An 18,135-nucleotide genomic window follows, 5' to 3' on the forward strand; every position below is an offset into this window, starting at 1 on the left:
TAGGAGAGACCTAGACTGTTCTTTAACTAACTTCTCAGTGGGAAGGGTGAGGCCGGCAGAGAAGGGAGCAGCCCATGGTGGCGGGGATGTCAACTGGCAGCTGGGCAGAGCCTGGGATCCAGTGTCTTCACTTCTCATCTTCCTCTGCCCTTTGCCAGATGTCCAAAAGACTCAGTGGTCCCAGATGACAAGCTCGTGAGCTACCCGCTGTAATAATTTGGTTTACAGTGGGCTGTGCAGACTTTGCCCTTTTATCTCACAGTTCAGGGAAAATTCATTAAGTGTGAATTGGTGACAGTGATAGGGACAAGTGTCCCAGCCCTCGAGAGCCTAGGTAAAGAAGGCCTGTGGAATGCTCTTTCAGGTCCTCAAGATATACTCTCTTGGTCCCTGCTCTTCTGCTTGTGCCAGAGAAATTCAAAGGGACAAGGTCTGGCGAGGGAGGCAGCAAAGTGCATTAAGAAAAACACGGGCTCTGACATCAGGGACCTGGGTTTGATTTCCCACCATACTATTTTATAACTGTGTGACCTCATACAGGTTGCATTGCCTCTCTGAGCCTTAGTTTCCTTTCTTTTAAAACCAAGTTGGGGCTGGTCTCTCAGGCACTTTTAGCTCTAATTTTCTATGAGTTGGGGACCATGAATAAATCTCTTAACCTCACTGCATCTCATTAAAAATATATTTGAAAAACTGGATGTGGCTGATGAGAACTCACATCAAGTCAGAGAGGCTGATTTTCGTCAAGATAACAAGAATCCACAAATTGCTGCTTATATAAAATTGGCTAGTGCATGTCTTGTCCTCCCTGTCTGCCCCTCCCTGGCAGGCCCAGTAAATCATTCTTAGGCAAGAAAAATTCAAAGCCAGCCCAGAGATGGGAAAGCTCATGCTCGGCTGCACACAGGTGACATTTCCAGGCGAGGAGAACTTCCGGAGGAGAAAATACCAGCATCGTGTCTGCTTGCTGGATGGGCTGTGATCGTCTGTCCTGGGTGGCAGTATGATGGAGCACAGCGTCCTCACCAATGCCTCCAGGAGGTGCTTCTGGGTGGCCACAAGAGTTTAGTGAAAGCCAGAACTCTAGCCCTTTCTGCAGAACCACAGAGCTCATGGACATTTTAAAGACACCACGACATGGTGAAAACAGGCTACGTTGTGTTGAACTCGGTTCCTCAAGGCCACTGGTCTTCTTTTTCATTTTTAAAGTGGAGAGGACAGAGGTGGCCCAAATCAGAAGATGTGGATTCAAACCCTTGTTCCATGACTTATTAGCTATGAGATCACAGGGCAGTCACTTCTTGTCACTCACGCATTGTGTCAGAGACCTGTGGTTTGGAATAGAAATCTCCCCCAAAGGCTCATGTATTGAGGCTTGGTCCCCAGAGTGGCAGTGTTCAGAGGTGGGGCATTTTTTACGGGGGTCGGGGGAGAGTGGATCATGTAGGCTCTAGTCTCATCTCTTAATTTAACAGGCTACTGGGAGGTGGTGGAAACTTCAGGGCAGATGCTAGTTGGAGGAAGTAGGTGATTGGAGGTGTGTCTTTGAAGGGTATCTTGGAGCTCTGGCCCCTCTTTTCTCTCTCTTTGCTTCCTGGCTGACATAAGGTAAGCACCTGTGCTCCACAGGCTCCCTGCCATGATGTTCTCTGTAAGTGACTATGGACTGAAACCTCTGAAGCCATGAACCAAAATAAATCTTTCCTCTTTGTAAGCTGATCGTCTCCTGTGTTTTGTCGTAGCAGCAGCAAGCAAACACAACTGCTTATCACATCTGTTAAAAAAAGCTAATCTGTTAAAGGATTAAAATGGCCTGAGACAGGGAATCTTAGTATGAGAATCAGGCAAAACACAAATAAAGTTCCTTATACTCTGTAGGGCCATGTGCCCCCTTTGGGGAAGGAAATAATAATGTTAGGTCTTGGTTATGTAAACAAGGAGTGGGGGGCTGGGGATGTGGCTCAAGCGGTAACGCGCTCGCCTGGCATGTGCGAGGCGCTGGGTTCGATCCTCAGCACCACATACAAATAAAATAAAGATGTGTCCACCAAAAACTGAAAAATAAATATTAAAAAATTCTCTCTCTCTCTCTTAAAAAAAAAAAAAGGAAGTGGGGCTGGACTACATTCTTGCTAAACAGGATACTTGCAAAACATATATTAGTGAGGTGCTGTGCATGGAGTTGGGTCTAATCCCATTACAAAAAGATTTATCCCAAGGATTCTTTAAGTAATGTGTTTCTCTAGTGCATTCATGTTCAGAGATTATAAATTATAAATTACTTGATAAGAAATGCCTTGGTTCTGGGTGGGCAATCAGCAGGTGGGAGATACCACCCTTGAAAAGCCACCAGGAAGGGCCATATCTCTGAAACGATGCAGGAAGTTAGTGGATGATTAAGATTCTATTTATAAAAATTCTGCTTATATATGCTGAGGGTGAAGGGAGGTACAACATTTGGTTGAACTCTGTTCAGTTTGCTGAATGGATCGTGTAGTATAGAGACTGTGATGTGATTATAGAAGCCAAAGTCCATCCACGGCATTCCTGGATTCATAGCTACCTTTTGTTATGGAATATTTTCTCAAATCATAAATGGAAGCACAATAGTTTTCACGTGAGGCGATGCTGGGGAAATATTTCAGTGTTAAGTAGGGCATCCTCAGCTTTCCAAGGGGTGGGAAAAGGTGGTCTAGATCAGAGTTTCCTACACCGGAGTCACTGGGGGAGTGTGTTATGGGGCACATTTCAGGACAGTGCCTGAAATTCTATGTGTCTAACAATCTCACAGGTGAGGCCGATCCTCCTGGTTGGAGGACCACAATTTGAGTTGCAGGATTTGGGCACGAACACCTGTGCTTTAGCAAAACATATCAGGAGGCTCTTGGTGGTTTGGCTTCTACCTAGCTGCTTGCTCCAATACTCCCAGAGCCATTTTTGGCCTTGGTCCTTCTTCCCCTCCATGTTAGGGACCTCACCTCCCCATGGCCCCACATCCTCCTCTGACTCCCACACACTGTCCAGCAACCTGGTCAACAGGCCTGAGACTGGGACCTTCTCAGTCATTTCCTCTCTGAAGTCCCTTTGAGAGATACATTTTTCCTCCCCTCTAGAAGGGGTTGCCCTTCCTTTGCTCTCAGTCTGTCTTCTATCTGTCACAGCGCTTGATGACACTTAAATATTCACGTGGTCTCTCGCCAGACTGCAAATGCCTGGCACTCCTTAGGCACTTTATAGGAAAGCTGTTGGATGAACGGGTTTCCATCCACCATGTAATAGTATATAGCTTTCCTTAGATAGTCCTTAGATTTTGAATTCTTTGAAAACCCGGACTGGGCCTATTATCTGTAGCACTGGAGTGTCCCGCACATAGTAATTGCCCAAAGGAGATGTATTCATTAGGGGACATGATCCCTGGGGGTGAGTCTGTTTTGTAAGTTTCCTAGGTATTCACTGTGGAGCGCTGGCTGGCTGGCTGGGAGTTTTAACAAAATCACCTATATTTTCTGCATAGCACTTAGCATGTGCATTGAGCAAGGTTTTCCCCAAATGAGAAAAAGCCGGGCACCTCTGGCTGTGGAATGGATGCCTGTCCCTACTGATGCTTCTGATTTATGGAATCATTTCTCCGGAATCCTCAGGCACCGGTGGAGACCTCCGCCAGCACCTGGGCCCACTCTGGGGAGTAAGCATCCCATCTCAGCTGGCCTCTCCGAACACAGGCCAGAGTTTACCCTGGAAGCTGAGAAACCATAGCAACCACCGTCAACATCCACTCTTGCCTTGTGCCATTTGTAATGGGGGAGAGGAGACATGTTACCCTTGATAGCTGCTCAGGCCTCCCAGCTATGTTGAAAATTTATGATCATTTTTAATTTAACTTTTATTTTTATCAAAGCAATCTATGTACATAATTTAAACAGCCAAATGGTACTGCAAGGCTTTTAATGAAAAGCATCAGTTTCCTGCTCCACCTCTCCCTACCCCCTGAGCCCCACTTCTCAGGGGCTTCGACTCCCAGCTCACTGCTGGAGCCATTTCTTGTGGTGTTAATGTTCCTATTTCCATGGGTATTAACTGATTGGCAGTTATTTCTTGGTTGTAAAAAAAAAATTTAGATATTATCCCCTGAATTCCTATCATGGAAGGTGAGGATGTGAGATTCCTGTCTGGAGGTGCTGAACTGTTTTTCTGTTCCTTTCATCCTCCAAGCATGTGTTTTGATATTTTGGTTCTATCTGTGTCCAGCTTTGTTTTTATTTTATTTTATTTTTGGTACTGGGGACTGAACCCATGAGTGCTTTATCACTATGCTACACCCCCTAGCTTTTTATTTCTTTGAGACAGGGTCTCACTAAGTTGCCCACACTCGACTCAAATATGAGATGCTCCTGCCTCAGCCTCCCGAGTCACTGGGATTACAGGTGTGCACCTGGCTGGATGACCAGCTTCTTTCATTTAACTATGGCTGTGTAAATATTGTTCACAGTTCAGCTTGGTGTTGTGTGATGCTATTTTGTCTTTCTATGTTTTGTTTGCCTTGCCTTTTGTTCTCTGGTCTGTTTGACTCACCAGGTACCTATCACCAGGAATCCCAGGCTCTTGGGCAGATCTGTGAAACACCTCTCTGTTTAGACAGAACCACAAGGTTCGTCTCTTTTGAAGCCAACAGGTGCCTGCTCCAGTTTAGACTGGCTGCTTTCTAGGTCTCCTGCTCAGCGGTCTCCCAGGTTTTTCTTTTCATCTATATCTGGGAATCTCCTTAGGCCAGATCTCTTGTCTCCAGAATCACATGTGATTCTCTTTCTTGGTTGATTCTCTCATCCTCCATTAATTTCTGGAAAAGTCTATATGGGAGATTTGCTTTTCCAAACCACATTCTACCCTTCACTTCCTTTGCAGTTTGCCGAGTTAGGATTCTGTCTTAGAAAATAAAGATCAACCCCCTTTCCCACCAGGACATGTTGCCTTCCAGCTTCAATTACTTCTATCCAGAAGCCCTGGGCCATTCTGATTCTAGATTCCAGATACATGATTCCTTTTTCCTTTCCAGAAATGGTTAAGATTTTCTCTTAGTTTCCATTAGAATTTCACAAAGATGGTGTCTTGGTCTGGTTGTTTAGCCACTATTACAGACAGGACTTGGCCAAGTCTTTCAATCTGGAAGAACATGAACTTCAGTTGAGAATTTGGTTCATATTAGTTCTTTCACAATGTGCTCTTCTCCGTTCTCTTATTTTTTGTTATTCTAGAATTCCTAGCAGCAGGCTGTTGGATTTTTTTTTGGATTGATCCATATTTTATTTCTCTCCTATTTTCTGTTTGTCTTTTTTTTTTTTAAAAATATTTTGGCAGTGTTCCTCAATTCCAATTCTTTTATAGATTGTTTTTAATACCTGCAATCATAATTTTAATTTTGATTTTTTCTTCTCTGAATGCTCTTTTTAATAGCACCCTGTGCTTGTATTTATTGATGCAGTATTGTCTTTTATCTCTTTTGAGAATTTTAATTAAATCATTTTAATGTTTCCTTCTGCTTCCTGCATTTATTTTTCATTTATTAAACCCTTATATTGCCTAATTTTATCAAGCACTTTTCTAACACATCATAAATATTAACTTGCTTCTCTCTGCCTAACAACACTATGGAGTGGATAACAGTACTCCTACTTCAGAGGTGATGAAACTGAGGCTCAGAGAGGTTAGATAACCTGCCCAAGGTCAGACAGCTGGTAAGTGGAACAGCTGGGATTTGAACCTGGGCCATCCTTGTTCTACAGCATCTACAACTTATACTGTTAACAATGATCTCTATCTCAACAATGTTTCCTTTCCTTTTAATAGTTTCCCTGGAGTGCCTGACTCTGGTGGTCCATTCATGGTTAAGAGGCACTTAAAGGCTGCTCAGCCCCTCCTGTGTGTGGGACTTTGCGAGGAATGTCATGCTAGGGCCTAAGGAGGAGGAGGCCTCCTGTCATCATTATCTGTGGTACTTCTTTCTTGATTTCTCCGTTTCTCCAGGAAAGAATATCTCAAACACCTGCTTGGGGTGGGTGGGCTCGTATGAGCAGGTACCCCTGCTCAGCAAGCAGAATTCCTCCTCCTCTCCCTGGTATCTGCTTAGCATCAGGCTCTCAGCTGGACCTAGTCTCCCACATCTAGAGCCTGTCTGTCTGTCTCCTGGGGCAGGAGAACAGTCTGCCTGCTTTGGGCTCTGGGATGATGATACCTGGGGGACCCCAAAGCTCCACCTGTCATCCTCATCTTCAGCAGCTTCTGAGGCCTCCGACTCCCGACGCTTCCTGGGGCTCTGTGTTGAGGATGGTGGGGCCCTTATTTTCCAGTGAAGGTCCTTACTTTTCAGCCTGGTCTAATCTGCCGAACCAGTGACCACTTAACCATCTGCTTTCCGCCTTCCACACGTTTGCTGACATCTACTGTCATTGTCCTAGTGGGTTTGCACTAAAAATAAAATACTTGGTTGCTGTTTCGGTGGGTTGGGGAGGGAGCATCCCCTAAATGCTAATGTCCAATCCACCACGTTTAATCAGAAATCTAGATTGTCAGCTTCCCTGAGACTCAGGAGCTCTGCAGACACATCATGAGCTTCCTGCACCATCCCAGCAGAAGGGACAGGGATGCTCAGAGCTGGTCTCTGGAATGGACACAATCACAGAATCAACCAATACTTTTTAAACCAATAATATCTGCCTCCCATCCAGTGGTTTCCAAACTGGGCTCCATGGAACCCTAGGGTTCCTCAGGGGTGCCCACGGGTTGGCCATCGGAGTAAGGGAGAAAGCAACCTGAAGGTCTGCTTTCATCTGTTTTATATGTGGGGATTGTACTATAGCTTTTATTCAATATAATGATTCCACTCTTAAAAAAATAAAAAAGAGGAACAAATAGAAAAGGAGGATTGCAACAGACCTATCATTACATGCCATTCTCTCTCCAGGGTTGTTGTGCAAACCTTTTTCCCTGAGCTATTTTAATGGCAGTTTTTTTTACAATCACAATTTTGTGGAGGGAGCATTGCTTTGGGGTTCCAGTATGGATTTTAAGCTTCATTCGACTGTTTACCTTGGTTGTGTGCCCTTGGGGAGCTTGTTCAACCTCTTTGGGCCTGTTTTTTTTTCATCTTTCAATAGGGATTGTCACCTTGTTAACAGGGGAACCGGAAAGATTCATGGGGCAGACTCTTCATGATACATAGTAGCTGCTCATCAATGTTACTCCTCCTTGTCCCTGGACTTGGGAGTATGCACCGTTGCAACATTACATCAGTCCAAGATCCCTGACCTTTTGGGGCTTCATATTTTAGTGGGAGGGGACAGACAATAAAACATAATTAAATGAATCATGTGGAACTGATGAAGATGATGCATGTCAGAGAAGCAAGGAAGAGATGAGCACATGAGGAGGGATAAGGAGTGGACAAGTGGGGTCACAATTTTAAACAGGGTCAACTTCATTGAGAAGGTGATGTTTGAGCAAAAACTGGACAGTGAAGCAATTAGCCATGTGGATATCTGAGCAAGGAATCCAGGTAGAGGGAATAGGAATGCAGATGATCTAGAGCAAGAGCGTCCCTGGAGTATTTGAGAAGCAAGAGGAAAGTAAGTGTGGCCAGAGCCAAGTTAACAAGGGGAGTAGTTGAAGGTGATGAAACCAAAGGTTAACAAGAGCCAGATCTTTACTCCTTATTATAGCACAGATTTTAAAAATAATATCTATACCCCAAAAAATACCTGATATAAAATCATATTTATGTACACTTAATTCTAGGATTTGGGAAAAATCAAGGCAGATTCTGTTTGCTAAAATGTGCATTTGGTATTGAAATAAATGAGAAATAGAAGGAGATGGAACAGGAAGGCCCTCCTTGTGGTCCTTCCAATGTTTGTATCCATTTAGAACTGGAGCTCCCTGTACATGATTTTGGCTTCCTCAAATGGCAGCCCTCCCTGTCAGCCCCACCTTGTCCAGTGTGGCCAGTCACCGGACTATCTGCCCCAATCACCATCCACCCAGTGTACCCAGGGTCGATTTCAGGATCCTCTCTGGAATACACTCCCCTGCTCACTGATTGGTCCAGAGGTGGTCACCTGACTGAGCTGGGCCAATGGTTCCCTTCCCTGCTTGTTTTTCTTTTTTTGAAACAGGAAATCAGCAAGATAGTCAAAATAGTCTCTTGCTGGCTGTAGGATGTATAAAATAAAAAGAGAAAATGAGTATCTATTGGAAACCTTGTGTGGGGGAAAAAATGTACATGTGTGTGGAAAAAGCCTGCTTCTAGTGAGACAGAATGAAAGGGACTCTGAGAGAGGAAGGGTGAGCGCACCCTGGGTTCCAGTTGTCTCGGGCTGCCTCCTTGCCCCTCCTGCTGGCTGGTTGTTGAAGCTTGCCTTGGATTCTGAGGGCAATACAATTCCTTTCAAGCCTCAGCTTGTTTGATTCAGGTTCCTCTCATGTGCAACCTAGATAACCCACTGCCTGTTTCTTTCATCTTTGAAGTTACTCAGTGGTATCTACACAGAGTTTCATTTTTAACAACCTCCCATCTGCCTTCAATTTAATTTCCTTTAGAAAAACTCTGGCCATGAAATCTGTACTTCTATGGTCTAGGATAGTTTTTCTGAAAGTGTGTTTTGTGAGCTCCTCCATGGAAAAGATTTCCATGGACAAAGGCATTTGGAAAATAAATATGGCATGCAACACTTCTCTCTTGGAGATTCATAATGTAGCATATTAAAGAATTCCTGCAAAGAATAAATGTGCATAACACTGTCAAATACGGAATCTCTGGATTCTTTTCTGACCCTGGGTCCTTTTTATTTATATAACACATAATATCCCCAACTCCTGATGCTCCAGAGGGTCCATTTTGGGGGCTATATTTTCAAGGTCCACATGCAATTGAGTCCACCTCTTTTAAAATAGCTTATTATCAGGGTGCCCCACACAGAAGTGTTTGTCAAAGGAACCCCCTGATGTGGGGTCTTATCAGCCTGGAGGAAGGAAGAGTTTGGGTAATGTTCATAGCATCACCTTCTACTCACTAAGCATACAGGTGTTGCCTTTTTCCGACTCACTCATTGGCACCATATGTGTTGATGGTGGTCTGACAAACCATCGCCACCTCCCTCAGAGGTCCTGCCTGTTAGTTGGAATTACATCCGGAAGAGAGGTTCCCTTGCTGCTTCCTTATCTTCCTGAGAGGTGAGTTGTTTGTAAACCAGGATGAGACTGTATCAGAGGCTCTCTTTGAGCAGAAATGGGGCTTCCATGTTTTGATTGGTTCAGGACCCCCATCACACATGTGGGCTATCTGGAATATTCTCTGCCTCTGGGATATTTGGACTCACCTCCTGGCTGTCATTACTACCTTTCCCCTGTTTACAGTTTGCAAAGAGCACTCACTCGAGCCTTTAACCCATCCTTAAAAGTGTGGGCTTTATTTATCTCTATTATAAATATGGAAACGGAGGCTCACCCATTTTGTCCTCAGTCACACACACAGGGAAGGAAAACTGGGAGCTGACCTTGGGTCTGTCTGGCCCTACCATGCTATTCTCTTTGTCCTGTTACTCTGCCTCCAGCAACAAGCTGCCAGTGGCCACTCCCTCAACAGCCACATTTCAATTCTTTTTTCCCTACCATCACACACATAGCTCCTATGAGGACCTGGGCTCCTTCTCCTGGGACTGAGAGGTGGGACTGTCAAGGAAGCAAGATGGCTTCTGTGGGGCCATGTGGCTTGGCACTTCAGGAAGGTTGCCTTCTGATGACAGTAGCAGGGCCAGACCTGGCTGGGCTCACAGGCCTGGGGACCAATGACCAAGCGCTCAGAAGTGCCTGTGCCTCCTCAGGTGGCTTCACAGATAAGCATCTGTCACCTGCCAGGACCCACCTCTCATCCTTCAGCAGAGTGCTGGCTTTATTCTCACCCATGTGGGATTCACTCTGCACCCCTGCCAGCCCAGGAGATAAGTAGCCTTGAGGTAACCAGAGACTTCAGTGCTCAGTGGCTTCGCAGCCTGAAGAAGGGTACAGTGGAGGAAGCCTTGATCAAGAACTCAGGTGATACATCTCAGTGACCTGGAGGAAGAGAGCTAGCCTCAGCCTCTTTCTCTAAGGGAGATAGGCAGCTTTGCCTGTCAACTCAAGGTCATGTGAGGGAAAGGCCAAGAATGAGGAATATCACAGCCCCAAAGAAATGTGGGAGGTGGCTGCAAAAATATTGGCCATGAATGTACTGCCATCTTCAAGTGTATCATGACTTCCTACCAGGCCTCTGGGAAAAGAACAGGTTTGGACTAGTGAAGATAGTCTCAGATGTTATTTCCTGCACTGGCTGTGGTTTGAGGAGACAGAAGGTACCCTTCATAGGGTGGCTTTTTGGTCATATCCCTTTCTATCAGTGGCCAATGCTTGGCCCAAGGCCAGGTATCCACAGGGAGGTGTGCTATGTGAGGATGTCTGTGATGGAGGTCCTGGCATTGAGAATGTGTGTGTATTTGTGTACATATGCATGTGTATGTGCATATGTCTATGCATGTATGTGTGTGCATGTATGTGTGCGTGTGTTTGGGAGTGTTTGTGTATGAGTGTGTGTATGTGTTTTTACTCTTGAATCAAGGTAACAGGCTGGGAAATCTGTTACCATGGAAGGACATCATAACTTCTGCTTGGGCCTTGGGGGTGAGGTCTCCAGGATTTAATTTTTTCCTTCTTTCTCTTCTTTCCCACAAGTGATTCAGCAAGCACATCTATTTTAGTGTCTGCAGGAAGGACCTTGCTTTGGGGACCCAGCCCCAGGACCCAGGGTTGTTTGAGGGCTCTGTGGTCACAGGATGCAGCTGGGCCTCAGGATGTTCTGGAAAGCTAGGCCTGTGCCTGAGGGTGCTGAAGCTCAGCAAGAACACAGACCTTCATTCAGTTGCATGTGGGTCCTGAAGGGAGGGGCCTTCGATGTACAAGAGTGGACAGGGTCCACGGAGCATCTACCCAGCAAACACTGACATGGCTCAGTGCACCAGAATGGCAACAGGGCGCTGCTGAAGTGATGTGTGTGGGGTCATCTTGTTTTGTAGCTGAAGGTGCAGGGGACTGAGATCATGGGAGGCCAGCGGTCATGCTCACTTGTCCTCATTGGGGAACTCAGATGCAAGGTGCAGGGAGCAAGGGAGAGCAGATGGTGGGAGAGAGCTTGGCATCTACAGCCAGCTGTCCTTGGGGGTGGCGGGGAGGTAGCCTGGAAGGTGAGGCTAGACCTCTCCCAGTGGGAAGCATCACTAGATGGGGCCAGCAGGATGCCAGGCTGGACTGCTTGGCCTCCACCCCTTCCTCACTTCCCACCTGAGAGTCCAGGGTCTCCCTCCTGCTGGATCTCCTCTCCCCTGCCCCCTCCTTGGGCTCATCTCCTGACCCCCTGATTCCCCGAATTATGCCCTGCGCTCTGCTTGACTTTGACTTCAGATCTCTTTTGTATCCCTGGTTCCCACTCTTGGGCACACCGGCTCGACCTTCTCTTCCTGGTGAAATTGCAGAGGCTCCCAGCATTCCTTGGCCTATGGCTGCTTCACTCCAGTCTTGGCTTTGGTCATGACATTGCTTTCTCCTCTGCCTGACCTTCCTGTGCTCCTTTACAAAGGTGATGATAACAGGCCCACCCAGATAATGCAGGACAATCTCAGGATCCCATTCAAATACCTTGTCCCTGATCCCCATTCTCTGTAATTGTACCTCCTCTGCTAAGCTGTGATCACGGACCTGGGTTTTTTTCACCTTAACACCCTTACTTGGGTGCAAAACTTGGGAGCATACATGGTTAAGGAATAGTTTGCAAAACAAGAAGTCATAAATGAATGCATGAAAAAAGTTTTAAGGCCCAAACACAAGGGTCCCCAGGGGCTTGCACAGGCATGGTGCTGTGTCCTGAGCTCATGACCTTTGGTTTTCCAACACCTCTTGCAGCCCCTTCTCCTTCCCCCAGGGGGCAGGAGTTTGCTCTCCATTTGGATGGATGGTCCAGCTGGGCGGTATTCAGGACAGCTGGGAGAGGAGGAGGCTGGTGGATCCCGTTTTTTCTCTGGAAATCAGGCCACTCACCTGCCCGACCTCAGCTGTCCTTAGAGCCTTCCTTCAGGCCTCCTCTTCAATACCTCCCTTCCCTCATCTCACCTTCCTGCTCTAGTCTTCCCATCATCTGCTCCTCTCCCACCTAGAGAAGTCTGAGGAGACCCAGGGTGACACTCCCATGCCTGGGACACCTTCACCATTCACTGCCATGTCGCCAACCCCCTTGCTGGAGAGCAGCCCTTCTAGGGTGGGCCAAGACAGCCCAGCTGGGCCACACCAGCACTTCTGAACCAGACCTGCACCCTCGCCACCACCCAGAGCCCCAGTCCCTGGGCCCCGCTCACCTGTCTCTCCCCAGATGGGCAGGTACTCATCTTGCTGAATGTCCAGCATGATCTCCAGCCCGTTGCCCGTCCCCCCCTTGACCGTGGTGAGCAGAGGCTTGCCATCCTCGCCTGAGTTAAACATGTAACACTTCCCATATTTTGTAAACACCTGAAGGAAAGAAAAGAGAGAGAAGCACATGGTGATTTCGCACTGGGCTCCAGAGATTGGTGAGACCCCAGAAGTCCCACAGCAGGCTGGTGTCCCCACAGCCCATTCCAATCAACCCCTCTTGGAGTCCAGTGATTTCTCAACCTGGCCAATGGACTTTGATCCTGGTATCAAAGGATCAATCTGGACACCCTTTGGGACTTGTTGAATGTGATCTGCTCCCCTGGAAGGTCCACTTCTAAGCATCAAATATTATCTGTAAGTTTCTTTCTTTTTTTTTTTTTTTTAAAGAGAGAGAGAGAGAGAGAGAGAGAGAGAGAGAGAGAGAGAATGAATCTTAATATTTATTTTTTTTTAGTTTTCGGCGGACAACATCTTTGTTGGTATGTGGTGCCGAGGATCGAACCCGGGCTGCACGCATGCCAGGCGAGTGCGCTACCACTTGAGCCACATCCCCAGCCCATCTGTAAGTTTCTGACCCTTGAACCCACACAGCTAGACCCAAGCTCTATCCTGGGCTCCAGACATATGGATCCCACTGTTTGGTGTCCCACAGATGCTCCATGCTCAGCATGTCCCAGACAGAACAGATCTCCTTCCTCGGCTTCCCCACTCCAAATGGACAGTTGTCTTATACTCTGAGCCAGGGACAGCACCACCACCTGCAGTGGGGCTCAAGCCAGACCCTCAGAGCCATTGTTCACTCTTCGTTATCCCTATGTGCAATCAGCCAGCAAGGTCCATCACTGCTCTCTCTAAATATGCCATGAATTTAGCCTTTTCTATCCTGCTATAATGTAGGACCCAAACAATTCTTGCCTGGGCTTCCCTGGTTTCCTAGCAGGCCTCTTGGATTCCAGACAATGCTGTCAGCCCAGCCCCTAAGTTAACTGTGGCTCCCTCTTTGTGAAATGCAGACCTGATCATGTTATTCCAGTGCTAAGAGTCCGACGGGTTGTCCCATCCCCTTTAGTCTAAAATCCAGATCCTCCATGCCCAGTCTTGTAGGATGTGCTCTGCCTGCTCCTTCTCCACCCTCCTGCCTCCCACCTGAGTCCCCAGGTGCCTACCAGAAGTAAACTCAGGGACTGCATCTGCTTGCTTACTTTTGTGTCTTTCTCTGGTGGCTAGCAGTTTCTGTCACTTACGGTGCTCCACTAAATATATGGCAAATGAATGAGTGATCCAAGGAATGAGCTGGGGGTGGAGCCTGAACAACTTGCACCACCTCCAGCCGTACCTGGCTGCTTCACATACTTCCGGTTTCTACTTGCTGCTTCTGCTGCCCCTACCTCCTTTGCGTGGTGAAAGCAAGTGTACAAAGACATCACATGAAGGTGTGGAGAAGCTCAGGGCAAGGAATGTGGAAATCTTCCTCCAAGTTTTGGCATTGCCCCCTATTAGATGTGTGACATTGGGTGGACCAAATAAACCCTCCCAGCCTCAACTTCTTCATCTATCAAATGGAGGTTCTGGTCCTTGCATTTTCCACCTCTCAAGGTTATCGAAAAGATCAAATAAGGCAATGCGTGCAAAAATGCTTTGAAAACTAGAAAAGCTTTCTACAAATGCAATGGGTTATTATGATTATATAACTGCTTTGGAGCCTCCTGCTGAAGCCAAATTATATCCAGCAAAATTGGCTGGAATAGAGCCAAGCCAAATGTATTGGCTTCCTTCAGATACTGAGTTTTGGGTCCAGGACCCCCTCCCTCCATGACCATGAACCCTTGCATGTCCCATCCTGGAGCATGGAAGTTGTAGGGAGCCCCTTTGGCTTCTCATCCTTAGTGCAGGGCAGGTAAATAGCAGAGGTGAGCTGAGACTGCCTTCCTCATGCAGATCTGGATAACTGGATGCAAGGAAGGAAGATGGTCTTCTACCATGTACCAAACACTGTGCTAGACATGTTTCCTGTAGTATCTGATTTAACCCTCACAACTATGACCATGGGTAGGCACTGCAGTTCCCATTGTGGAGAGGAGGAAACCAAGACCCAGAGAGGTTAAGTGACAGCTAGTAAGCAGAGAAGCTGGGCTTCAGCTCTCTGTCTTTCCTATTCTAACACGTGCACTCTTTCTGGGTGTGCTGTCCTTAACCAGTGGCAACATACCACCACCCCCTGCCTTACTTTTTCTATGTCATTCATTATTCACGCCCATGAGCTCCCACCTAGTGCAAGGGTTATGAAGATTGCAAAAAAACAAAAGAAAAATACAAGGCCTACTGTCTGCCTTCAGGACTTAGAAGAAGGGCCAGAAAACAGCAGATTCTACATTTTTCTCCACTCTACCAAACAGCTCTGAGTCCCTGGATAGCTGCACTATTTCAGGACAACCAAGAGTTACTCTCCCAGCTTCATGGTGTGGGAGAACAGCTGGAATTAAGGCAAAGTCTAAAGCAAACAGTCTTTCAAAGAACCAAGTTTTATCATCACGACGGCATATAATGATTGAACTTGGATAATGAACTTGTCCCCTGGAGAGATGCTCGTGGGGACCACTGTAATGAACAGATAAGAGCATTTTATAGCTAGCACGTCCATTGTAAGGGATCGGACACATCCGGAGTGACGTCTGGGCTGTTCCAATAAGACCTTTCCTTGTAGATACTCTAAATATCCTGTCTTCAAAATGACTTGGAATACAAATTGGTCTATGGTCATGAAGAGGTCTGTAAGTAAATTTCAGCTTAGCATCAGGTTATTGCAAATTCCAAATCCGTGGACTTCTCCTTCCTGCTTTGTTTGGTCTTTGATCTTCGGGACACTGGGCTGGGGTTTGAATGCAGTGTCTGCTCACAAAGTCAGCTGTGATCCTCGTCTTGCCTAAACATGCTGGATGTTGATGGCAAAGGTATTGATCCTCCCCAAGCAATCAAGGGTGACAGAGTGTGAGAGCTGAGAGCAGGCTTGGACATGGTCTCACTTACTTACTTCACAGGTAAGACAAGGAAGACGTGGGAGAGAAGTAGCGACTTGCCCAAGGTCACAGAGCAAGGACATGTCCCACTGGGACCCTGACTCCTAATTCAGCCTGTTATTCCTTTACTCCACCCTTCCTCAGCTTCCCCACTGATAAGAAGAGCTGCAAGATGCAGGGGCAGCTCTGGTCTCTCTTATCTGAAATTCAGTGCATCATTGACGGGGGTCTGCTCTGCAGACACCGCGTGGGAGCTGAAGCCTCGTGAACTGAAGTCTTTCCCTACAGAGGATGCAGTGGACGGGTCCTCAGGTCCTTGCAGTGGGGAGTGAACACAGTCTTCTTGCTCCCCATCTCCACAGCCCTTACCAGACCCGGAACCCCTCCTAGCCCAGGTGACAGCTCCTGCCGGTGCTCAGGTGTCAGGCTGCTCTTTCCCATCCCTCCTCCTGGGGACAGGGTGCTTGGGCAAGTTCACAAGTATACCAATGTGAGTGACCCAGGTCAGCGTCGGTCAGCGGTGGGGAGCCAGAGGTCACTAGAGCCAAGCCTGACAGATGGTCAAGTTAGAGTCTCCAATGGCCAACTTCTTTATCAGAAGTCAGAACCACCACTAGGAGGCAGCCTAAAGCCCTCTGCTGCTCCTGTTGCATTAGGAGCGAGTCCCAGAACCTCTCTGCAACCCTGCATGGTTGTATCCATTGCTTCCTCCCCGCCATAGGCTTCCCACATACTTCCGCTCCCAGGAGGTCGGTAAGCCTTCCCCCATGAGCCTTTCCAATGCCATTTCTTCTGCTGACCATGTTCTCCATGCATGCTGTGCCTGGCCAGACCCTGATCAGCCTCAGCTTGAAAGCCACTTCCTCAGAGAAACCCTGTGTGATGACGCCCCTGGCTGGCTCCCAGCCTCTACTTGAGCTGAGACTTTTTGTTTTACAACCTCCTAGCCCTTCATTTTTCTTTCATAGTGTATATCAGCGTGCGAGACGAGATAGTTATTTATGTGCTGGTTTGTTGAAGTTCTGAACTAGAGTGGAAGCTTCAAGAGGGCAGGGACTTCTGCACACTGTCTCTGTTTTATTGAGTGGATGAGTAAATAAAGGAATAGGCTCCAAGGTGCGGCTGCCCTGCATCCTCTTGCCCACCTCTGGCAGGCGCCCTCAGCATGGCAGGCCTCTCCTGGTTCTAGCCTGGTTGGTGCTGACATCTTACTGAACTCCCATTACTCCTTTCTCCACAGTGGCCTGCCCAGCATCCTCCTTCATTGCCCCTGAGATTTCCTGTTTGTTTTTCCATAAAGGTATCAGAGGAAATGATCCTTTTTTAGGAACTAAGATGGTGGGGGACGATTTACCTTTCTGGATGCTGGTGAAGGAGCTCAGAGGAAGCCTAGCGCCGCTGGCCGCGTGCCTTTGCTGGCCTCCCTGCCTGGGCTGCTGAGACAGCCGCTCCTGTCTGGCTTTTCTGAGGATTATTTTCCTCTGGGCTCAACATCAAAGGCTACTGAGCTATTTACACAGAGTGCAATTTTGCTACAAACTTGGGACAAGATGAGGCTCTCCTTCCCCATTTCAGGGCATAATGACATGTAAGTGTAACACATGCTTCAAATTTACGCCTTATTGCCCCCAGCCAGAAAATACAATTTATTTAACTCCGGACTGTCAGGCTGAGCTCCCTGTTCTTCAGACCTGCCATTCTCCTGGGCATTTCTCTGCCTTCCTGGGAAGAGCTGTCAGCCCCATTGTGGATGGCAGGCTGGTTTGCAGGTTGCTAAGAGTCTGGAATTGCAGAGTTAGATTGGTCTGTAAAGAATTGAAAAAGGTGCATATTTCAAACCTGGGTCCCCAGGAGTAAGGGAGCCTTCTGTGATGAAAACAGCCCCAAGACCATCATCTTCATGGCTAATATTTGCAGAGGGCAGTACTATGTAGAGTCTGTGTCTATGTGTTTCTTCAACTTTCTCAATGACTATGAAATCAGAGGGAGGGAACTAACAAGTCCTGAGCCTCTACTCTGTGTTACCCACCTCTTGGCACTTTCATAGATACTATCTCATTCTTAGTTATGATCCCAACCATAATTATATATGATGGGAAGGCATCTTGTAGTCACATCCCCATTTTACAGTTGAAGAAACTGAGGCTGCTGAAGATCACGGTGCCCCGAGTTAGGCTGGAACTCATGGGTGAGACCTTTCCATTCAGGAGGTTAAAAAGAGGCAACGATGAGATTTTGAATAGGGAATGATTGGATTTTGAATCAGGCAGGATGGGATCCAGGCAGCTCAGTCACAGCTTGTCAGTCTGTGGTCCTGAGCACATCATGTACCATTCCTCATACTTGCCTCCTCTTCTTCTGCAAACCGGGCATCACTATCTTGCCACGTGGCTGCAGGGCCTCACGGGGAGAATGTGAGTAGATCTGTTTGGAAGATTGCAGAATAGCCATCTTCACTAGCTATGAACAGTACCAGGAGAGAGGAACTCTGTTCCTCTCTGCAGAAGAGAGATGAACTAATTAGGTTGTAGGGGTGGGTCAGAGATGAATTGAGGCACGGGAGCCGTGGGGTTCCTGTCTTGCTAATACTCCCACAATACCAAATCCATCTTAAAGTATTTAGAAGAGATGAAAA

At 47.2% G+C, this 18,135-nt stretch overlaps 1 protein-coding gene across 2 annotated transcripts in view; it reads right to left on the reverse strand.

Annotated features, from left to right (window-relative positions):
• The window catches only part of Asic2 (acid sensing ion channel subunit 2), a 1,047,776-nt gene that overhangs the window by 70,590 nt on the left and 959,051 nt on the right, over positions 1-18,135 (reverse strand). For both annotated transcript variants that reach the window (XM_077800931.1, XM_026388903.2), the window contains exon 2: positions 12,429-12,579. In XM_077800931.1, coding sequence (XP_077657057.1) covers positions 12,429-12,579 — 151 coding nt within the window. The remainder of the gene's footprint in view (positions 1-12,428; positions 12,580-18,135) is intronic.

Source organism: Urocitellus parryii, chromosome 7, assembly GCF_045843805.1.
Source record: "Urocitellus parryii isolate mUroPar1 chromosome 7, mUroPar1.hap1, whole genome shotgun sequence".
NCBI lineage: Eukaryota > Metazoa > Chordata > Mammalia > Rodentia > Sciuridae > Urocitellus > Urocitellus parryii.